The 24,451-nt window shown below is 47.3% G+C and overlaps 1 protein-coding gene across 1 annotated transcript; it reads left to right on the plus strand.

The window, feature by feature from the left end:
• Positions 1-955: 955 nt before the first annotated feature.
• ZFTRAF1 (zinc finger TRAF-type containing 1) lies at positions 956-22,255 on the plus strand. The gene is made up of 4 exons (XM_035124719.2): positions 956-1,425; positions 12,006-12,244; positions 13,294-13,505; positions 16,624-22,255. The coding sequence occupies exons 1-4, from the start codon at positions 1,054-1,056 to the stop codon at positions 17,013-17,015; spliced, it is 1,215 nt and encodes a 404-aa protein (XP_034980610.2). The 5' UTR covers positions 956-1,053; the 3' UTR covers positions 17,016-22,255.
• Positions 22,256-24,451: the final 2,196 nt, after the last annotated feature.

The raw sequence follows: 24,451 nt of genomic DNA on the forward strand, positions 1-24,451 counted from the left end.
TGTTGGAAGCCGCCCAGAGTGGCTGGGGAAACCCTGCCAGATGGGCAGGGTATAAATAAATTATTTATTATTATTATTATTATTATTATTATTATTATTATTATTATTATTATTATTAGAACAGCTGTCATACGGAGGATAGAACATGCTTGTTTTCTCCTGCTCTGGAAGGGAGGACCCAAATTCCCAGATTCAAGTTACAGGAAGGGAGATTTGACAGTAAGAGCTTTTCGTCAAAAAGGTGGTGGCCTCTCCTTCCTTGGAGGTTTTTAAGCAGAGGTTGGGCAGCCATCTGCCACAGATGCTTTAGCATTTTCCTGCATTGCCGGGGGTTGGACTAGATGACCCTGGGGTCCCTACAAGTTGGTGGGTCTATTCTATGCTTCTCTGCAGGCCAGCTCGCTTGCAGAATAGCTTAGGAGCAAAATGTCCCCAGCTCTCATTCCTCAAATTGCTGGATCCAGAGTTGCCTCCCTCCCCTGAGAAGCCCAGCCTGGCTCTCCCAGAGCAGGTGGGCCTAACTCAGCTGTTACAGTATCACGCTTTCGGACTACAACTCCCATCAGCCCCTGCTGCGCGAGGTGGGCCGAAGAGTCGTCGCCCCAAACAGCCGGAGGACTACAACTCAAATCGGCGGACGCTTCTGGGAAAGCGAGTCCAACGGCACTCAGGCGCTTTGGTCTTTTGTGCTGCCCCAGCGGCGGCTCCTCCTCCTCCGCGCGTAGACCCGCCCTCCGCGAAGGGCCATTGGCTGAGTCGGAGGGGCGTTCACCGAGAGCAGCCCGGCGCCTGTCCGTCTCTCTGGAGAGCGGGGACGGGATTGGACCGGAGAGCCTGCCCATCTCGTCCCACGCCTACGTCGCGCCATTGACGGGCGGTGGGTTCCAACGCCCCCTCGCTCTGATTGGGCGGGCGTGTCCGCGAGGGGGCGGGAGGAGGAGCAGGGCGGGGGGAAGAAGGAGCGGAGCGGACAAACAAAGATGGCGGCGTCTGAGGCGGCCGAGGCGGGCCTGGGGACGGAGGGCTGAGCAGCCGCGGCCGAGCCAGAGCGTCATGTCGGGGCCAGACGAGCGCGAGCCCGGCGGGGGGGCGGCGGCCGGCGTCGTGGCCGCGGGCGCCGGGGTTCCTCTGGCGCTGGGGGAGGCGGCGGGGCCTGGCCCGGGGGGCGCGGAGGAGCCGGGGCCGCCGCTCGGGGCTGGTGGGGCGGGCGCGGGGGGAGGCGGCGGTGGCGGCGGCGGCGGCCTTGCCCGGCAGGGCCAGCCCGAGCCCGGCGGCGACCGCGACTCCGACGCGCCACCCAAGAAGCGACTGAAGCTGCCGGGCGGAGCCGAGGGAGGCGGCGGCGGCGTCAAGCTGGAGGAGCGGCTCTACTCGGTCCTCTGCTGCACGGTGTGCCTCGACCTGCCCAAGGCCTCCGTCTATCAGGTGCGCCCCGCATCCTCCTGCTACACGGGTACACGCGGACACGGGTCCTCTTCCCACGTGCCGTGTTCCCCCCCAGGCAGCCCCCCCGCAATGGTGGCATTCGGAGGCGCGCACGGGGGTTGCATCCCGCTGAACCTTTTGCTCCGGGGCGGGAAGGGTCACCTGGGTGCAGGTGTTCGTGTGAACGCGAAGGTAAGCGGGAATCGCCCCTGCCGAACGCGCAGGAACGCAGGCAGCAGCGACCTTGTAGTGAGCCAGGCCCGTACCTGGCTCAGTAGGGTCTCCACCCGTCTTTCCCAACCTCGGGGCCCCCGGGGGTTGTTGGGACTACAACTTCCTAGCCAGCAAGACCCGTGGTCGGCGAGGATGGGATCTGTAGTCCAACAACTGCTGGGGACCCGAGGTTGGGAAACGCTCGGCAGGCAGCAAGGACTCTCTCCCAGCCTTATCTGGAGGTGCCATGGAGATCGATCCCGGCACCTTTTGCGTGCAAGGCATGTGCTGCTGAGCTTTGGCCCATTCCCCTAATGCATGAAACGGCCGGTGTCGGTCCATTTCAATACGCTTGTTTCAAACTTGTAGCCTCCACTGCCCTTGGGTTCGGTTAGGGCTTTTGAAAATACACGAGGGGAGAAATGCAAGGAAATGCTTGAAACGGGAGGGGGAGAGAAAACCACACTTTAAAAAAATGATGTTAAACCAATGCTTCCTAAGGAGCATCACTTACTTAATCATGCGGGTGGGTTGTCTCATAAGTTAAGGTGTTTAGCTGATTATCCTTGCCTGATTGGTAAAATAGTGGTGTGGACAGTCCCCTTCTCTTCCTCCCCCACCCTCTGCCCCTCCTTCAGTGCATATTCTGGGTGGAATAGCCAATATCATGGCAGGTAAGTACAGAAGTAGGGAGGCAGTAACCAATTGAATCGGGGAGATGTGCTTGTGGTGTATGTTCTCGCATTGTTCTTCCCACCCTCTTGCACAGAGTGAGTGTCCATATATTTTCCCCTCCCTATTATGCTGTATTTCTGTAAGCCATGCTGGAGAGATCCCTAAAAATGGAAACAATTACCTAGTTCTGCAAATCAGACACGCCCACCTTGTTTTGCTTTGTCCGAGATCTCCATTTATCCAGCGTTTGGGCAGGGTCACCCCATCCCTCTTTCTGTGTGCTGCTTGCTTCTGACCCATTAATTTAGCCTCTCGGGTGGCAGGTTTAGCTGCTGATCTTTCAACCTGTGGTATAACTTGTTCTGCTCATAATTGTTGCTCTGAGCTTCCCTTCCCCTGTGTTAATAATTTATTTGCTCTGAGTTTTTTTGGAGGAAGGGGGGATGTAAGTCATAAACTAGGAGTGAGAGTTGTTGGGATGTAAATGGTGGACTAGGAGTGAGCCGTTGTACAACTCCACTCATCTACAGGGACTCCCTTTGCCCTGAAGTCAGGTTCAAGATTACCACCATCTCCTGACTCTGTTTTATGGTAATGTTCAAAGTGCTGGATGGGACTTCTCAGTGTGTTGATTCTTCTTGTTGCCACTGGCTCTGCAAGTCTCATCTGCTGTGATTCCTTACTTTGCTTGCATATGACTACTGATGAGAATCCCTCTGTGCTATCTTTATACCTAGTGAATGTGTGCATGAGTATTGGAAGGAGAGCAGCCTGGCAGCTATAAAAGAGAGGCAGTCTCTTCTCTTTCTTCTCTTTGGTGAACACTCGTAGCCGAGTAAGATTGTCTTCCATGAACACGGTTTTAACAATGAGTCTGTAAGTGACTGTGGAGGCCAATTCCGAATCCACATGTCCTTCCACAGTGGGACATTGGTTTCCGGCTGGGAGATGATCATGGTGTGGATTTGCCAAGCATGCCTTTCTCTTAGCACATTTCTCCCTTGCGTCCTGAGTTCGAGTGTCTTTGATAAAGGCTGTTCTCCAATTGGAGCGCTCACAGGCAAGTTTTTCCCAATTGTTGGTGTTTATACTACATTTTTTTAGATTTGCCTTGAGACAGTCTTTAAACCTCTATTGTTGACCACCAGCATTACGCTTTTCATTTTAAAGTTTGGAATAGAGTAGTTGCTTTGGAAGACGATAATCAGGCATCTGCACAACATGACCAGTCCAACGAAGTTGATGTTTGAAGAATCATTGCTTCAACACGGGTGATCTTTACTTCTTCCAGTACACTGGCATTAGTTCGCCTGTCTTCCCAAGTGATGTGTAAATTTTTTTGGAGACACCATTGATGGAATCTTTCGAGGAGTTGGAGATGGTGTTTATAAGTGGTCCATGTTTCACAAGCATACAGTAAGGTTGGTGATGATCCAGCGAGTGAGTAAGAGAGGCAGTCGAGACACATTAAGGGACAGTGGTGAGAAGATTGGGAAAGGTTCAGAGAGCTTCATTTAGCCTACAGGTTGAATGAATTTTACAGGAACTGGGTTCCTACTTTCCTATATGAGAAAGATCTGCTTGTCTTTCTCTACAGAATTAGAGATACTATCTTCACTTTTAAAACTGTGGGTTGCTTCTTCCTTCTCTTCTCTTCTCTTCTCTTCTCTTCTCTTCTCTTCTCTTCCTTTCTACCTACTTCCAAAGATATGGCAGACCAAGCCCCCACCTCCTGTACCTAAATAACATCCAGACTATAACTTCCAAGTAGTTCCCCCCACCTTACAAATGCAAAAAACTTCCAGAATTAGCTGCAAGGTACTAAAATCATCTCAACAAAATTAAGCGTCGGCACTTATTTTCAAAGAAGTTAAGGGATGTTGGAGTTCTGATCAGAAATGGAGAGGCCAGAGAAGTTGTATGGACATTGTTAAAAGTCCCAGATCCTCTTACTGGAGGAGGAAGTCTGGTGTGTTGTGCTGGCTGACAGATGTGCCTTGCAGTTCTGACCAAGAGAATGCTCTGGGCTTCCTGAGCTCCATGCATAAATTCAGGTACTGCTACCAGATGATGCTTTTTGCCTCTCTGTTTTGGTAATGAAGAGCTCTTCCCTTAAGCACTTATTTAGCGCCTGCTTCCTCCCTCCCATTTTTGTGCTCCATTTAATTCCTGCAAACATTTTAGGGTAAAGAAGCCACAGAGGATTCTTCAGGCAATCTGTGCAAACAAATCAACAATTAAATGGACTTATGTCCAGTTGTGCCTCTGTTGTTGGCTGCTCAGCTGCATGAAAGCCTCCTGTTCTCTCCCCTGCCCTCCCCCCACAATGTTTGCACTTAATTGGTGCAGAACAAGGACTCGAACTAAAAGAAGCCAAGTGTGAACCAGAAGCATGGAACATGTGACTTGCAGCATGTGACTTGCCTTAGTTAAGTCCCTAAATGCAAAGGTCATCGCCTTGGTGATGTTACACTTTGGTGGTTGCGCCCTAATAATATCTGCGCAGTGTTCTCTGCCTCACTGTAGAATAAAGAGATGTCAGATGTCCCATCTCCATAATTCCTTGCTGAAAAACGGGGCAGGAATTGCATTGCATTTTGGGAAGAGCAAGATTAGTGTTAGCTTTACCGGTTTGAAAACAAGCTCAAGATCCCAGGGAAGAAAAACAGCATTGTTGGTTCCAGCACTATGAGGAGAAGCACACAGGCAATTAAACTCTGGCAGTGACAATAATGGAAGCATTTTGTGTTAATACAGTACATATCTGTGTCTGAAGTCCAGGGGTTGTTGGAAACATATGAGGCTCCATGTTAAATGAGAAGCTTCAGCCGATAGAGAATGCAGTTGCTCGTCTCAGATACCGAGAGATGTGCATACAGTCAGCCTATTTTACATCAGTTATAACTGGTTGTCAGTTTGTTTCTGGACCCAATTCAAGGTGCTGGTCTTGATCTTGAAAATCCGTGACCTTCAAGGGCTGCCTCTCCCCACATGACACATGCACACCCACCCCTGGTAGGTGAGATCTAATAAACACTCTGCTTGCCATCCCAGCTCTGGCAGGTCAGGAGAATGATGACTAGAAGCTGAATCTTAAAGTTTATGATCATGGTGCCAAAGCTGTGGCACTTTCAAAGCCAGTCTAACAGCTGTCTTCTCAGAAGGACAGAGGAGAGAGAGGCGGGGAACCAGCCTATCCATTGCACCATCAGCCACCTGCTAAAGTTAACTGGCTTTCCTTTCTAAGGTTGTCTGTCACCAACCACTGTGTGGGAAGGATCCTGTTGACTTGTGTCTTGGATTTTCTTTTGTTTTTTGTTTATGCATTTAGATGTTGATCGTAAGCCACTTTCGAATATCCTGAAAGGCAGGACACAAATAATTACTGTATAATAAATTCTGGAAAAGTTCCAGTACCCGCTGACCTATTATTCCTGATTCATGATGTACAACTTTTATGTTTTTTTGTTAGTTTGTTGCAGTGTGTTAGTAAAGGGTTTGTATAAATATTTTATTTAAACTAATAATAATAATAATAATAATAATAATAATAATAATAATTTATTATTTATACCCCGCCCATCTGGCTGAGTTTCCCCAGTCACTCTGGGCAGCTTCCAACAGAATATTAAAATGCAATAATCTATTAAACATTAAAAGCTTCCCTAAACAGGGCTGCCCTCAGATGTCTTCTAAAAGTCTGCTAGTTGTTTTTCTCTTTGACATCTTTGACTAAGAATAATTGCCTCGTTTTGCCATTCTGTGGTTTGAGCCTCAGAAGTAAGTGCCATAGATTTGTAAATAGTTGTTTCCACTCTTTTCCATACAACATTTTCCATACAGTTGGGGAAGCAAGTAAAAGCTGGTGTTCTCTTTCCACACTGGGGGGAATGTAACCTAAGCAGCAAAGGATGGCGGCTGGAAGTTGTCTGTGGCTGCTCCAAGCCCAGGAATGTATTCTTGCAGCTTAAATTGAGAAGACTGGGCATGAGCTGTAGCTCAGTGGTAACAGTTCATGCAAAAGGTTCCTCCCTCGCCTGTCTGAAACCCCTGGAGTCTTGTCTACTTCACAGTATAGATCTAGTTGCCCTTGAACTGAAGTCTTCAGCCTTTTCAGACCCAGGACCCATCTTTAGTCCAACCATACATTTAGGGAAGTTTCTTTTTAACTGCCTGTTTACCATATATTTATATGCTGCTGTTGCTGTTGTGTGTTCCCACCTTAGAAGAAGTCGCAATGCAGCAGTGGGGTGTCCTGACCCACCAGTTGACGACCAGTGCCCAGATTGTGGAGCAAATAGCTGAGGAGAGGAAGAGGGTTTTACCGCAAAGCTTCTTCCCATGCAAATTGTGCAACATACCTGTAGTTCAAAAGAAGCAGCTTAGAAACAGGAAGAGGCTAGGCCCTGAGAGTGTAAACAATTTGTTGCAGGATACAGTCCTGGCTGGTAGGTAGCCTTGAGTGCTTTAAGTGTTCAGGAAAACTTGTCCTTCCCGAAGAGCTTCGGTGTCAGAAATAATTATGTAATAAGTACCATTTATATAAATCATACTATGTTGTGCAAATGCTTGGGAAGATTTTGTATTCACAGCAGCCCTGAGAGCTAGGTGGTTGCAAATAGAAATGCAGTATGCAGATAATGGCATATTTTGCAGGCAGCAGAACTGAGGCTGAGAGACTTGCCCATTATAGTCCAGTGTATCTCTTGATCCTGTCACAGAGTAGGGGTTTGAGCCCATGTCTTAATGCTGCAGGAGCCTACAGGTGTTGTCTAGACTCAGAAAAAGAGGAGAGAGGTTTCTTGAGTGCCTTCAGCTTAGGAAATGGCAGAAGCACTTCTACTGAGTTATTCCCTCCCCCAACTAAGGGTTTGCTACAGTAGTAAGCATAGGCCTTGACAGCTGTGTGGGCTTGTTGAGAGGTTAGTTTGTCAGGACTTGGCGTTTCATGATCATATTGCATTCATCATTTTTCTCGGAAATGTTTCTAGGAATTCTGCCTGCCGCAGCTCTTGTGCTCTGCTTTGCTGCCAGGTAGATTGATTCAGGGCTTAGACTGAACTTCCAGGAGGTGACTGAAAGGTCTCCCAGGCTGCCAGAAGCATCTGTAACCTTGCATGAGTGTCTGAAGGGAATATGTCTTGATAGACAAATGTAGTCAGCCTCTCCTTAACTTGACATGTTACTTTGATGAGTGCAGTTCTTGGCATGATGTGTCTATCCTTCTTTACTTGGAGTGTGTGTGTTTTATGCCCCATTTTCCTGTCCTTGTTGTATACCCAGGTCTTCCAGCTGCCACAGTCTCTTTCCAGGCCCATCTTTCCAGGCCCACGCGCAGTTGATTAGTAAATGAAGAGGAGCAGCTAAAGGCAATGGGCTCTCTGACAGTTTTATTTATGTTACTTGCCTCCTTCCCCTTTCTCCAAGTAGCCTACAGCTGGCATTTTAGGCACTCTATGTGGTAGGTTGGGCCAAGGGATAGTGACTTGTTGAAATCATCTGAGTGAAGTTTGAACCCGGGGTTTCTACATTAAAACCCCTGACTACACCTGGGTGGCCTAAACAGAGCTATTGTGTGCCCCTGCTTTCCCCCAGCCATACTGTGATGTCAGATCCTGCCTGGCTCTGTTAGTGATGCTATCCCTGGTGACTTCATCCTGTTGAGAGGTTGTGTGCCTCTGCAATATACTTGACCTTCTTTACTCTCAGTAGCTGTTGCCCCAGAAACGCCATACCTCTTGTCTGATGGTTGCCAAGATGCCTCTTTGAGAATCCTTGGGTGAATGGCATCATGCCCACCCTGCTAACTTAATGGAGTATACTGTATGAGGGTCAGTCAACGGAGGCTCAGTCCACACTGTAGTCCAGCAACATCTGGAGGCCAGTGGGGTCATTAGCCAAGCTTGCTCTAAAGAATCAGGTTTGTAGTTTGGGGGTGCTCTTGGACCTAGTACTGTTGCTGGATACAAAGGTGGCCTTCTTTCATCGCCTTAGGGCTGTGATTGATAGATCAGCTTGATAGAAACGGCATTGCCACCATTACCCACATTCTGTCATCACTGTTTTGGAATACTGCAATTCGTTATGCATGCGGCTGCCTTTAAAAAAACCCTCCAGGCGTTTCAGTTGGTTCAAAATAGGCATCTATGATGGTGAATATTATGCCCGCGCTCTGTCATCTGCACTGGCTGCCCATTCCTGGACCCATTTCATAATGCTGGTATTAAAGTCAGAAACAGGTTGTGGCCAAGCAGTGCCTCCCTCCGCCCATATATGCCCACGTGAACCATAATGTCGTCTTCTGAGGCCCTTTTCTGGATGTCTCTGTCGGATGAAAACCTTTCTTAATTTTCCAAAGCTTTTTAGTCCTTCAGTTTTAAAAATGGATTGCCTTTTTTTAAAAAAGATATTTGCAATACTGTTGCTTTTGCTTTGGCCCTTGCTGTGGCTGTTTTCACATGGTTTTATCCTTGTATTTTATGGTTTTAACCTGGCTGGCTAACCCATGACCCTTGATATATTGGTGGACTATCATTCCCATCATCCCTGACCATTGACCATGCTGATGGGAGCTGCAGACTGGCAGCATTTGGAGGGGCCACTGTTTAACCTGTTTTGTGAACCGCCCAGAGAGTGCCTGCTATTTGGCAATGTAGAAATGGAGTTAGCAAATACATAAAGGCTTTGTTTACAGGTCACTTGTGAAATCTTTGCTGCACCAGTGTTCCTGTTTAAGGCAGAGTGTGTGGTGATGTGTACATTTGGTACCAAGGAGGATTTTTACTTATCGCTCTAGTTTCTCTCCCTTTAATGAATTCCTGGCCAATATAGTCGGGGGAATTCATACTGGTCTTTAAATTGAGCGGAAAGTGGTTTTGTGAATATTCAGCCCCTCTGCACAGAGTTATTTATTTGCATTTGTCCTGCAGGTCTTGTCCCTTCATTTTACTTCAGTCTACAGACCACTTGGTTTGGAGCAACTGCTTTGGGGTGTTTTCTGTTACGATGTTACCTACTTAGGAGAAATGGCTCCTTGCACAGGACGCAGGTGGGGCCCTCCATTCCTAACAGAGAGAAAAAACCAAGTTTCTGTTCTGGAAGTTGTAGAACATTGGGGATATAATGATGGAGAGCTAACTGAATCTAGAGCCCCTTTGAGGTTCCCTTTAAGGTGGTGGCAAAAAGATATCTGTCTTTTCTGTCACGAGTATATTAGTGTGGCGCCTTCAGAGTTAGCAGTGACCTTAGGCAGGCAGAGTTTACAATGCTTGCATGGTCTAAGCCAGGCATCCCCAAACTTCGGCCCTCCAGATGTTTTGGACTACAATTCCCATCATCCCTGACCACTGGTCCTCTTAGCTAGGGATCATGGGAGTTGTAGGCCAAAACATCTGGAGGGCCGCAGTTTGGGGATGCCAGGTCTAAGCTATTTATTTTCTATCTGTGCTTGAAGAAGAGACCTGTAAATTGACCAGCACGATACTGGGCCAGAGGGAGATGCCTGCTGAAGTTGCTCAGACTAAAGCAGTGTTTTTCAGTGCTGAGTCCCCAAATGTCAACTGCAACTCGCATTATCCCCAGGCAGCCTCACCAGTAGTCGGGGATGAGGGCAGTTGTAGACTTAACAATGCGTTAGAGGTTTTCTTACAATCAAGTGGTAAATAAATTCCAAGAGTAAGAAATATCTCCCAAGGAAGGGGGTATGGCTAAGGAAAAAGCAGAGTTCAGGTATGTTTGCTTTTTATTTAATTTTTTTTTAGTAACGTAAAAGGCATTACAGTACACAACTCTGATTTCTCTGCACAAGTGCCAGCAGACATTGATGAGTCTCTGAAGGAAGAAGGAAGGCTAAAGGAATCCAAGATGGAAGCAGTTGGCCGGGTGCTGAATAATTTTGGTCCCTTCCGTCCAGCATTCGTGTATAACTGCACTTTCACTTAGCCTTGTATGCGACATGAGACAAACTGGTGAAAGAGGCAGTGAAATGACAATCTATGGCTTTTCATGCCCCCCCCCCAAACTCTTTATTGGCTGAGATTTATAGGTAGCAGTAATTCCAACATTTGGACTCCCATCACCCTAGCTTGACAGCCACTTCCTGTGTTGATGCTAAAGTATAATTGCTTTGTTTTTCTCTAATTTGGGTTATGAAGCACCATGTGGTGTTTTGAGTGAGAATAAACAGGAAAAACCAGGCTCTTGTTTCCCAAGCCACCTGCCACCGCCTCATCATGAGGACTCGGAAAGACAGGTCTGTTAAATGCAGGGCGCAATCGTGCTTCCAAGGCCAAAGCCTTGTCTATTAAAAGCCCCATAAAGGGATGATTAAGGGATGTTCTTTTGGTTGCTATCCTTCACCTGGTTTTGCATCGGGGCAGAAAAGTAAATAGAGTGATGTTTGTGCAATAACATTGCTGTGATATGAAAATAGCATAAAATAGTGACTGAGTAAAAGGAGCTCCTTGGAAGAAAAGGTCGTATATCAATGCAGTACATTAAATTGATTAGTGCCTAGACTCACGGTAGTACCGGTAGTTTGCAAACCTGCCCTCAAATTCTGAGTGGTGGGATTTTATCCATGTGCAAAAACTCTCCAGGCTCAGATTGGAAACTGCTAAATATGTACTGGCCTATGTAGTAAGGAGTAGTTGGGAGTGACAGCCTATTCTAGAATTGTCTCAACCTCCTGTAGGTCTTAACAGCACAGTCCTGTTCACATTCACTCAGAAATACGTCTCACTGTGTTCACTGGGGCTTCATCCTAGAGAAGTGTGTCTTTGAATTGCAGCTGAAGTGTAGGGTGGTCTACACAGATCACTTTCCTTCTTTGAGCAAGGTCTGTATCTGATTGAATGGGAGGATAAACGCATTTGAGATGGGGCTCTTTAAGTTGGCAAGAAATTAAGGAAGGTGGATAAAGGAGGCACCTCTGTTATTGAATGTTCTGCACTTGACTAGATGACTCCAAGCTGTATGTCCAGTGACTTTAAATAAACTACCTGTTGAGACTGTTTGCCTGAGGACAGCAGGCTTGCCTAGCCTGAATGTATTTGGCCGATTTGAAAGCACAACTATTTTTGGACAGGGTTGTACAGTCTTTCTCGCCTCATTTGCAGCTTACAAAATCACCTTCAGGTCCCTGAGTTGTGTGGTGGGCTGAGAACATGGTGCTCTGCATTTTTGAAAACAATGCTTCTCGGGTTCTTGCTCTGGAACACTTTAAAATTGGATCTCCTTGAGCTTGCAGAGTGGCTGGGTCTGAAGCAAGTATGCTGGCCTTCCATAGAGAGGAGAACTGTATTTCTGTCCCCGCTCTTTTTCTCACTAGAGGTGGCACCCCCTTAATTTTGTATTCTTACTCGGGAATGCAACAAATGGGCTTATTGAGCAAATACATTTTTTAAAAGTGTAGAGAATTGACAAAAAAATTGAATGGGGAACTGTTTAGGGATGTTTTTCATGTTTAACGCTGTATTGTGTTTTTAGTATTTGGTTGGGAGCTGCCCAGAGTGGCTGGGGAAATCCAGCCAGATGGGCGGGGTATAAATAAATTATTATTATTATTATTATTATTAGGAAGAATGGAAGTATAAATGACATAAGCTACGCAGAACTCAAGCATGACAGGGGTTGAGTGAATCTTCTGCAATTCTAGAAAACCTCTGAAGTCCTGGTTTTCCTTTTTCTCGCAGTGTACAAACGGTCACTTAATGTGTGCTGGGTGCTTCATCCACCTGCTGGCAGATGCCCGGCTGAAAGAGGAGCAGGCCACTTGCCCCAATTGCCGCTGCGAGATCAGCAAGAGCCTCTGCTGCCGAAATCTTGCCGTAGAGAAAGCAGTGAGCGAGCTGCCATCGGAGTGTGGCTTCTGCGTGCGTCAGTTTCCTCGCTCTCTTTTGGAGAGGCATCAGAAAGAAGAATGCCAGGACAGGTAAAGGGCTCTTCTTGCCATTTACCTAAAGAGTTACTGTTGAATCCAAGGCAGTTTGCTAGGATGGGATGGGATGGGATGGGCAGGTCTTGGAATGGTGCCGACAGGGAAAAGGGGCACTCCATCTAGTCATCAGTGAAGTTAGGGTTCTGTGCTTAATATGCATTGTACAAATCAGCTTTTGCAGGAACGCTCTTGGTGTGTGTGTGTGTGTGTGTGTGTGTGTGTGTGTGTGTGTGTGTGTGTGCTACCCATCTTATGGTTCCATCGAAAACTGTAGGGAGGTAGTGATGAAGATCCTGGTGCTGATTATGAGCATTTATGTCGCTTACTACATAAAATGCCTCAAAGCAACTTACAGTTATAAATTCATGCAGAATACAATTTTTTAAAAAATAAGATTGAAAAGATAAAAGAGCATTAATGATTAAAGGTGTTCATACTTCAATAACACCAAAAGGATGACTCCTGCCCTGCCCAACTGTAAGATGAAAAGCCAATACAAGGCTTAGGAGATCATCATACCAGAGGGCCCCAATTAAAAGCCAAATGCCAGGGTAAATAGGCATGGCTTTGTTCATGATGGTTTCTCCAGTTTTGAAATGGACCCACAGGTGCAAAAAGGTTGGCAGCCCACGGTTTAGGGTGCCAGAGCAGGTGGTATAAAGACCAATGGCCTTGCCTTGGCCACGGGGGCGAGAGGAATGGTGATGGTAAAGATGACTTTAAAATGTCTGGTCTTGTTCTTCAGCGATGAAACATTTTATTTGTGTCATATCGACAAGCCCCTTCCTGGCGATGAAGGCACAGCTTTTCTGTTCTGATACCTGTTATTAACATCTGTGCTGGGAAGCTGTGGTCAGTGCAGCAGTCCTGGGGGAGAAAAAGGGGTCTGGTAGTTTGTGAATCTTTCATATCAAGGGTTGGAATTCCAGGGTCCTTTTCTTTGTGTGTCATTGCTGCACATGGTGCCACCCCACCTCCATCTGCCCTGGCATCCTCCCTGAAATAGCTGCTCATTTGAGTTTTGCCCTCCTTTCGGCTTGCAGAGTTACTCGGTGCAAGTACAAGCGGATTGGGTGCCCCTGGCAAGGCCCTTTCCACGAGCTGACCGTACACGAGGCAGAGTGCACACACCCAACCAAGACGGGGAATGAGCTGATGGAGATTCTGGATGAAATGGACCAAACGCATAAAAAGGAGATGCAGCTGTACAACAGCATATTTGGCCTGCTCAGCTTCGAGAAGATTGGCTATACAGGTAATTGCTGGGATTTGATCAGGCTGTAGATAAAAAGAGCTTTTGTGATTGATGCTGGGTTGCTTATTCCCTGCTTTTCCCCCTTGGTACATTAGTGCCATTTGTCTTGATGGTCGTGTTTCTCTTATGCAACATTTATTAATTTGTTTTCATTAAATAAACATGCAGCAACTGTTCCTCTAGATCAGAAGAACGAGACTTTGCTGATCAGACAGGGCTACTCAGACATGTCTGCCCCAGGAAACCTCCTTGTCCACTTGAGAGTTCAGGTTTAAGGGTGAACCTGTGTGTGTGTGTGTGTGTGTGTGTGTGTGAAATGTTTTACATGATGCTGAGGGCCTGGGAAGAAAAGTGACCGGGTGTGGGTGTCACAAGCTGCACGATCTGTGCACAGCTTCTGGTCCCTGAGCCACACGCTCAGAGGCTATCTTCTTGAGCAGAACTGACTGCTTCTTTGGCATTCTTCCTTTGCTGATTATTCCACTGTGCAGCATTGATGTGTCGCGTGGAAGAAGAACCTTTCATAGCTGCAGGTAAGGCATTGTAGTTGCATTTGTGGGGCTGATGAGCCAAGCCTCAGACTAAGGCTTAAAACCAGTGTTGGTTCTGCTGCTTTGTATGGGGTTGGGGACAGAGGGTCGGACGGACAGACGGACGGAGTTTTAATATTGAGTGCCCTTTGTCAGTCATCGAGTTTGGTTGGGAATCTGGTGTATTAATACAGTATCCATGTTACTTAGGTTGTAAACTTTACATGAAATCTATTCTTTGCGAAATGAAGTATTATTGCACCTTCCAGCTTAGGTTTTGATTACTATTCAGAGAGTTGGTTGTTCATGTGGTTGCTATACGTATTTTGAAAACTTTGGGAGTTTTCCACCCAACCCCTTCTCCAAAGAGGTTGAAACATTGTCATCCTTTCCTGATGTGGAGCCCTTTCCTGGTTTTCTTGACCTAGCAGCAAAGTGTTTTTCCCCTTAAGTGTGGGAACCATAAAGGTAAATCTTCAAGGTTAGGGAGGAAGCTGTCATTTTACCCTGATAGAACTAAACTGCTTTTCCAGGTAAGCCTCTGACTCCATTGGTATGACTCCTGAAGTAGCCTTGGCAACATGTTCAGCATAATGTGTGGAAAAATCGCTGTTTCTTGATTGGGGGTGGGAAAATAGATACTGAAACCTCCTTTGTTTTGCTGTAAATGTTCACCTTTCCTGCAGAGAGGACCTGAATGAGTTTAACCTGTTGTCTCCAGTCCTGAGAAGTAGTGGATTTTCTCTGTTGCCCCAGCAACTGCCGCAACCTGCAAAGAGGATTTTGCTTGTCTTGGCTAAGTTAGAAAAGGTGCTTGGAGCTTGAAAAAGCAAAGCCGACAATACGAGTCCTGGTGAACTTGGGATATGGAGCAAGGTGGCCAGCTGCCTCCCTCCTGAGAAGCTCATTGCTGTCCAGGCAAAGCAGCCGGAAGTGGGGGTGGCAAACAGTTCAGTTGGACACCCTGGTGGTGTCAGATCTGAGAACAGTAAGGAAACGGCCCTGCTGATGGGCTAGGCAGTGCCTGCATGGCAATGCTGAGGGGAAGGGTGGTGGGTTCAGCCTGCACAGGTTGAGAGCTGGCTGTTGAGGGTAGCGCTCACCTGCCCAGTGTCCTTGAACACTGTGCAGCCTCTGCCCATGAGAGAAGAGGGGTGGAGATCTTCCTCTGCTTTAGAAAAGAGGCGGCCTCTGTCCAGAGAGGCTGTCGCTGCTTGACATGGAGAGATCAAAAGTGCTGAGTCGGGCTGATTGTGTGGCTTGAATAACTCCATCACCTCCTTTGTCCAGGTGTTGCTGCCGTTCCCTGGAAACACCGAAGAATGCAAAAATGTACACAGAGGTTCCCTGTCCCTGAGTTTCTGTGAGATTCCATGGGTTTTGTACACCAAAGACTTTTAAAACACTGAGCCAACAATCTTGATATACTTGAACAAAACAAAGCACTTCGTTGCACTGTGGACTCTGCTGGAGAAGGGTTTTAAGAGACTGACACTGGACTTGTGCTAAATTGGATAGAGCTTTCAATGATTCAGTGTGCTGTTCTCTGTCTTTATGTATCTAACCCCAGGATTTTCTGCACTATGTGAAAACCTAAAGGCTTCTTCTTCACACACACCCCACCGCCTGTTTCTTGGTTCGCATTGTGGTGATACGTAACTCTGCCATCTACAGATTTGTATTGTTAATGCCAATAAAATAAAGGTGCTGTGTTACATGAACTGCATTGTCTGACTTGGTTTTTATGCACTCGTATGTTGTTATGGACACTCATAATGAATCTGGAACCAGCGGCCTTTCCCCTGCCATTCTGAATGGCCCCATGTCTTAGCTTCGCTGCCTGTCAATGGCCCAAGAATTCTCAAGCAGGTACTTGAAGAGGCCTCCAATGTGGGTGCTGTAAAGGGTCTGGCCTTAGACCTAAAGTCTGAATTTCAGAGCTGTGATGTGATTGTGCACTACAAGCCGCTGCTGGTGGCCTCTTGAGGAAACACTCCTTATTCAGTGTGGCAGCATCGTGCAAAGAATGGAGGGCAAGACCAGAAGACGTGAAGATGCTTGGGTGATAGCCCCTTCCATGTCCTGTGATAAACGAACATGGAGCAGAAATCCTCTTGCTTCCAGACGCCTCCCATCCTGGAGTGGTGATTTTTGGATTGGTTACTCCTGACACTCCCACAGGGTTCATTCAGGCAGTGTGGCTCTAGGCAGGCAGCTTTGTAGTAACAGTGATTGCATTGTTCACATTTGAGCTTCCCTGCCGCTTCTCTCTCCCCCCCCCCCAAACTTAAGCAATGATGAAACTGTGTAGTGGTTTTTAAGTGTTAAAATGCATTGATGTTTTATCTCATTTTCTCCTCTTCCCTACTCCCCTTCCCTCCAAGAAGCCAAGTTGCTTCTCCCCCTAACTAGCTCTGAATGGCTACTCTCACCCTTGTTGTCTCCTTACGTCCTGGCAAAGAAGGCCCCTCACAGTAGCTACAGGTAACTTGAGCTTTGTTTTTTTCTGCTGCCCACTTCTCTGGTTTAACTGTGTGTTTCCTTTTTTCCCACACACCCCCAACCCCCTTCTTCTCGCTCTCTTGCAGAGGTTCAGTTCCGTCCTTACCGAACAGATGACTTCATCACCCGCCTCTACTATGAGACTCCGCGGTTCACGGTGCTGAACCAGACCTGGGTACTGAAGGCTCGAGTTAACGACTCGGAACGAAACCCTAACTTGTCGTGCAAGCGGACTCTCTCCTTCCAGCTCATTCTCAAGAGCAAGATCAACTCCCCTATGGAGTGCTCGTTCCTGCTGCTCAAAGGACCTTACGATGACGTGAAAATCAACCCTGTGATCTATCACTTTGTCTTTACCAACGAGAACAACGAGACAGACTACGTGCCGCTCCCCATCATAGACTCCGTGGAATGTAACAAATTGCTGGCAGCCAAGAACATCAACCTGCGTCTCTTTATATTCCAGATACAGAAGTAAGCGTAAGCAAAGCTTGGCTTTTCCAGGAGTGACCGAGAGAGAATGAGAGGGCCAGAGAGAAAGCGTGCACCACTCAACCAGAGTTACCTCGAACGGCTGCCTCGACCCCTTTATGATTCCACAATTATTTGATTATTTTAAAGAGAACATTTTGCATGTCTGGTATTACAACAGCTTTGAGCGGTCGCTGCCTTCCTCGTCTCTCCCCCCATCTCTGCCAGGAATAGGCGACTGGGGAATCGGCTTGGTGCAGGGTACTGACGAGGCTTGAGAGCGTCAAGCTGGCAACCACCAATCAATACATTGTGAAAAGGCTGCATCTGTCTCATGATTGTGTGTGATCTCCACAATGTAGTGTCAGGGTGGTTGGGTGGCGGTCTTAAGGTCCTTCACTGTGTCCTCCTGCCCTGGTGGGGAGACATTCTGGCTTGAATAATAGTAGCAAGAATTGGGTAGAATCTGGAAGTGGTGGGTTCTGTCTTCGATTTACTGGAATAAAACAAATGGGAGATTCTCAGATAACCAAGTCATCTTTAGAGACACCTCCCCCCCCCCCCGCCCCAGGCAAGGGGCTTTTTGCCAGTCTCCTTCTAACTGGGCTAAAATGCCACATTCTAACAAGTTATGTAGAGAGGGGAGATAATAGCGTACTGGGTGCTTTGTGGCATGAATGAGTAGCAGGCTCACCAATCTTCCATTTGTGTATCAGTAGTTCAAATCATGCCCCCCCCCAAATCAGCTTTTTCCGTACGGTTGAGCTGCTGGCTGGTGAAGAAGCGTTTGAAATGAAGTTAGGATTAATAGAAGGTTAATGATGACAAATGGAAAAGTTGCTGGCTCTTCCTTTCCGGCAGGAAGTAGCATCCTCAACATGGCTTGAATTGCACTTCATAAGGAGAGAATCCAGAGAGGTCCCAGCGTTGCCCTGTTCCTTCTGTTCCACCCCAGTCCCCACCCCACCCCACCCCCACCCATCAGGCTTGAGATCTTGACAGACTAGATAAGAAGCTGACCCACATAGAACTGACCCACATCAGTGCAGACTTCTCGGAATGCAGGGTGATTTATTCTGTCTGTTTGGGGAACTTTCCCAATACTTTGAAAAAAACCTTTCTTTCTTTCTTGTGCAAATGAGTTAACAGACTCTTCTAGTAATTATGCAATTTTACAATGTGATTTTATGTATGTAATATATATATATATATATAGATATAGATATATGGATGAGGATAGCGTGGCCGTTCACCAAATTTCAACGAGATCTACAGGGATATTTTGCTTGATGCTCTTAAACATATTTTTAACTGGGGTGGGGGGGAATTGGTGGTGGATGAAGACTGTATCATGAGGAACTATTTGGTTACATTGCACATCCAAGATGATTTTCTTCCCTCTCCTTTTGACTCCTCCCCCCTCATCCTCATGCCATATTTTATTTAAAGGAAGCTACTTTTGGTGGCAAGTTATGCTTTATATGGACTAATTGGATCAGGTATGTTTTTTAAAACGTGAGAATTTGCTGCAGGTGCTGTCCTCCTTGGGACTTATTGCTGTTAAAAGGGTAGCAAATCAGCGTTCCCCCCCCCCAATTTTAATGTCCTCCTTTCTCCCTTCAGCCTCCTGGTCATAGTGGTGGCGGGTGGTAGTCAAAGAAGCATTTTTAGAAATGTGGGGAATTAGTCTGCGATGTCCCAGGAGTAGGCTGGTCTGTTGTCACTATGACCCACCAAGCTATGTGCGGCCCACCAGCTGCATGCTGTGCTGTGCCTAGTACGTGGACACCCGTCTTGTGTTTGTCCTGGCAGGGCAGCAAAAGCTCCTGGTGGGCTGTCATACATGCTCTTGAGAGTCCCAGAGTAGGAGAATGTCTTCGTATGTGTTGAGAAAAAGTAAAGTGCCCAGGGATAACGAGAACTGAAGGTTGGCAAGCTGTTTAGCAGGGTGCTGCAGCTGGTGGCATGTTAAACTGTTTAGCAAAGGACTTGCCCCATAATATATCAATCCTGTCTGATGGGAATGTGAAGGCAGAGCTTCTTTCCTGAGCAGCATGGGTGGGATACATGGAATATCTGAAACAGTTGTGAGCTTCAGAGGAAGAGCTTTTCAGACATGCATACAGTTGTGCCTTGTTTGTTTGTTTGAGCTGGTGATTAGGAATTATTGACCAACTAGGCAGGGTTTTGGTTTTGTATTACCAGTTGAGGGTTGACTTTAATTGCAAGGACTCTGAACCAGAAACTAGTTCTTAAGATCTCCACAAAGCAGACTGCATGCTAAAGCCCCCCCCCCTTTCCAATCAACTTCTTGTAATGGGCGCTTTTGAGAATTGGCAGCCTGCAAGATCAGCCTTTGAAATGGTCTGTGAAGGGCAGCACACTTGCTCAAAACGCTTGGAACAAGACTGCCCCTTAGATGCCTGTGTGTGCATGCAACTGTCTTCCTTGTATTTGGGAATGCAAACCAGCGCTGAGCACCTTCTCAGGTATTTGGAACGAAGAGGCTGCCTCTGGGCTCAAGTGCAGAACCTGTGGATTGAGGAAGCTTGCAGCTTGTCCTGACGTGGGTGGCAGGGAACTAAAGCTCATGGATCCTTTTATTGTGGAGCAGATTTCAAGATTGCAGCCTCTAAATAATAGCCGGAATTAGCACATCACTTAATCCTTAAACTGGAGCAAGTCTAGACTTGAAATCATTCTTCCCTACCCTACTCACATACTGTGTTTGCTCTTAGAAATAAATGCACACAGCAAAGGTTTTACTTGTAAAAGGAGCTCATGTATATACTAATGCATAAGTTAAGAAATCTGCTCACCTTGCTTCCAGGGACTGGCTTCAGCATTAACCTTACTTAATGAGTAGAAGTGATATACTAAGTAACTGCAGAAGAAGGAATGCTTTCCAAGGGCCCGCCTTTCCTGCAGCCCATCTCTGGAAGGCCGTAGGAAAGCACAGACCTCGTCCTCATGTAAATGGAAAAGGCAGCATCAATTCCCACAGAGGCTAGCAATGGAAAGAAGAAGTGCTGATGATGCCTATATTCAGAGCTCCCCAGACCCTGATGTTTGGCATGCAGTCGGGTCACTTGGATGCAAGAGCGTCTTTGGGAGTAGCTCTTACCAGTTGGGTGTTGGAAGAGCTACCGTGGTAGTTAGGAGGAAGGAAGTGTTCTTAGCAGGACCTCAGAGCCCTCTCATAAGAAGCGGAACACAATCCTGGGGATGGGAAGAGAAGGAAGATGAGGTTGTGAACAATCTTGTCCAATAGGCAGTACCTCTCTCCCAAGGGATGGAAGTGTCTGGAGGAACACCAGTGGAAAGGGGGGTTTGCTTGGCATCTCACTTGGTTGTGGAAAGCAAAATGGGCTTGATCCTTGAGATTCAAAACATGGCAAACCACACGGAGCCTCTTCCTTTCCCTCCCTTTGGATCCTACCGGAGAACACCTGTCAATATTTTCATAAAGCGCCTGAGAGATGGAGGGTTGGGCAGTCACCACATAGAATGGTATTCACATTTGTTTTACTTGGAGCAAACCTGTTTAAATTAATGGGTCTGACCTAGTCATGTTCTTTAACTTCAATAGGTCTATTCTAAAACTTAGTTGGATGCTACCCATGGAGTCTTCCATGTGTGGACTTTTTCTACTGGGTCATCTCCTGTTGCTGCTTTTTTTTTAAAGAGGAATTTGTGATGTAGTAACTTTACGTGAAGTGCAGTTGAATTGTGCTACAAACAAGCTCCTTTCCAGAGTTGGGGTATCTTGGGTGTGAGTTCTCCCACCCAGACACTTCAATACATTTGGCATCTACCTCCTGAAAAGAGGCCTGCTGCCACATTCTTCCTTCCCCAGCAGATTCCTCTGCAAAGACCTTTAGTGGCTGATCATCTCAATCTAGCCAGTGGCAAAGAGCTAGCTTCGAAGCGGTTCATGGGTAGACATCATTTCCCTTTATCCTGTACAATTGAAGGCAGTTCTTCCCCCTCCCAACGGTTATTGCAAGAATCTATTATCTATTGCCAAGCTTCTGACTTCTCCAGTATTTATGGGAGGGAGGGGGCAATGTGTCAGAACAGTAGTGGCTCATGGGACAGAAGGGACCCTCCTTGTTTCCTGAGAAGCAGCTGTTCAGGCATGATTTCATCATGGCAGTGGCTCAATCTCCCTGAGAGCCAAGCAAGGGATGGACTTGGCTGCAGAGCTCTCCCTCCTCCCCTGATATGAAGAGAGCAATTGAGGCCACCCCAAGTGACAGAGTCTGTATGTAGTGAAGGACAAGCACTTTGAAAGTGGAAGCTGAGCAAGTCTTTCCAGGGCTTGACATGAGAAGCATGTTAAGACTTTCTGATCTTCTGCTGGGAACCATTTGTGTCATTGGGGTCCTCCTTGGGCATACCTCCCTGCCAGGCTTGCCACTGCCAGCATTTTTGCTTCCCTGCTTTCATTCTCATCCTCCCTCCCTCCCAGCCTCACCACCACCACCACCTCCTCCTCCTCCTCCTGGGTTGCCCTGTCCTTACTACGGGACTCTGTCCCCCTTCTACTTGGTAGCTGAGCCTTATCTGTCTAGTTCTGTGCTAGACGCCTAAAGATTGTAGCATGCTTATCCATGCCAGGGCCTGAAGGACTGGCAGACCACAAACCTCCTTACAGTATTCACTGTGGGTAATTTATTTAACTAGCGAATGTAGAATTAAAATAATTTAAAAGAAAACTAACGGTTTGTTTGCAAGATGGTATGTCCGTTGTACTTGGCCTGATTTTTCATTATTTGTGTTCCTGTTGATATTTTCTTCTTCTTTTTTGTGGAGAAAGGGGGGGGAACGGGGACCTTGGAATCCACCTGGAAGCTCCGGCTTGAAACCAGAAGAAAGTGGGAAGGGCGGTGTCAGTCCCCAGGCACTTGTATAACGAAAGGCTGCCACCCTCTCCACCTCTCCACCCTGCAGGCCGGCTAAGGAGACATGGGGCATGGGCCACAGCTGGGGGCTGCAGCTGCTCCAGCATAACAGCTTTGGGGGCACCTGGCCATAAGCTTCCGCTGCTGCTGCCTGTCCCACCTTGTGTCTTCCCCATTTTTGTGAGCACCACCCATGATACCGAAATGGCTTTTTAAAAATGAGGGATGGTTTTAAATGTTGTTGGGAATGATTTCTTTTGTTCCTTTTTCTGGTCTGCGTTTGTTTGAAGTTTCTGTATGTAATGTAGTTAAAACAAAAACAAAAAAAAGTATTGCCAACCCATGGCTGTCTGCGTATGTGTGTGTGCTTGACCCAAGCGTGGCTTCTTTTCCAAGGCGGAACCAAACTCGGGACTGGGGTGAGCATGGTCCCCTTCCAAAGGGTGAACAGGGGCCTGTGCTTATTGCATGTGGCGTGCAGCTCATATTCCGAAGCTGAACCACCATCGGGAAAAGCTCTCACTATTTGGAAATAGATTTTCTGAATTCCTGCTCACTGAAAAGGCTGGCGGCGTAAGCAGAATGTTAGACCACAGTTGTCCACACCAAGTGGGCAGCAGTTTCTGCAGCAATTCCCCCTGAGGCCTGTTTCTCATTCCCACCCCACCTTCAGCACCTCAATACTTCCTCTCAAGTATTTCAGTGTTTTCAGCACAGAAGTAGCCAGCATCCTTTTACCCCTCCCTCTTTCATTTTCATTATTAAAATTTATACAAGGAAGGGTTGTGTGCTCTGCCAAATGCCCTGCTTCTGCCCTCTATAATGGAAGATGCCTTCATGTAGAGAGGGATGCAGTAGTCCAGCCAGGAAGTTGCGAACCCGCTGCAGCAAGAGAGGCTGTGTGCGCATGGACAAGCAGGTGTGGGCTGGCTGTGCCCATGGCTGGCATGCAACCCACTGTCCATGTGAGTCCTGTAAGTCTTGATCCTGCTGTGGTCCCAAGGCTTTGGCTTGGGTTGTGCCAACGCTCTTCCACTTGCACTCAGGTCTGAAATTCCACTGTATGTGGCCCCTTAAAAAACCCGTCCCTGTGCAGCCTACTAGGCAACTCTCCTGGCTGAAATAATAAAGTAATCAAGTGCAGTGGCTCTAGCCCAGGCACCCCCAAACTGCGGCCCTCCAGATGTTTGGCCTACAACTCCCATGGTCCCTAGCTAACTGGACCAGTGGTCAGGGATGATGGGAATTGTAGGCCAAAACATCTGGAGGGCCTAATTTGGGGATGCCTGCTCTAGCTCAAGGGATGCAGTTAACTCCTTTGCAAAAACTTTATGAAGCAACAGGTTGTTTTAACTTTAGTAGAAGGCAGTGACCCCGTTCAAAGCTACAGGCTTTATTAAATTCATATACCGCCCTTCATCCGCAGATCTCGGAGCGACTCACAACATAAAAAGACAATAGGTAAAGGGACCCCTGACCATTAGGTCCAGTCGTGACCGACGCTGGGGTTGCGCGCTCATCTCGCATTATTGGCCGAGGGAGCCGGCGTATAGCTTCCAGGTCATGTGGCCAGCATGACAAAGCCGCTTCTGGCAAATCAGAGCAGCACATGGAAATGCCGTTTACCTTCCCGCCGGAGCGGTTCCTATTTATCTACTTGCATTTTTGACGTGCTTTCGAACTGCTAGGTTGGCAGGAGCTGGGACCAAGCAACGGGAGCTCACCCTGTCACAGGGATTCGAACCACCGACTTTCTGATCAGCAAGCCCTAGGCTCAGTGGCTTAACCACAGCGCCACCTGGGTCCCTAAAAAAGACAATATAAAAGCACAAAATATGTGATGCAAACAAGAAAAAACAATAAGCCCCTCCCCCCAGACTACTCCTGGGCACTGTAAATGACACTCCTTCCTTTTTATCTTCAGTAGTTTAGTTGTTCCAGTCACTAACTGGCTGAATTGTTTGGAGCAAAGATTTCAAAGAGGGTGGAACGAGCGAGGCAAGGAGGACAACCTTTTGAGAACGTGCTTTGGGAGGTCAAAGTTGGCTCTTTGCTGCAGAAGTTTTGTCCCAGCCAACATCACACCAGGAGTTCAGAGTGTTGAACATGTGAGGGCGAATAAGAATTTTAATTAATTATATAATTAATATATGTATGCATTCCTCTGCATAGGCACACTTCCCCCAGACGGATGCGCTTGGATCTCCTGCTGACAAAATCTCGCACAAACCGTATTGTAACATTTAACATGGGTTTCCCTGGGACGCATGCTTAGAGCTGCTATAGCAGCTCTTCGGCATGTGAAGATGCCCCGTATTCGAGTCCGCTCACTCCTGGATTCGCAGTGACACTATCCTGGAGCTTCTTCCCAATATCTGTTTTAACTAGAGAAGTCAGATGCTGACCTTGGGCTCATCAGCATCCCAGGCAGGTGTTTCCCCCTCTACTCTTCCCTCCCTGCTTTGCTTTATGCTGCCTTTTTAGAAAATGGGGGGGGGATTGGGGCCTGGATGGCAGAATAGAGGAGCTTCCCTTCTTG

This window comes from Zootoca vivipara, chromosome 8, assembly GCF_963506605.1.
Source record: "Zootoca vivipara chromosome 8, rZooViv1.1, whole genome shotgun sequence".
Lineage (NCBI taxonomy): Eukaryota > Metazoa > Chordata > Lepidosauria > Squamata > Lacertidae > Zootoca > Zootoca vivipara.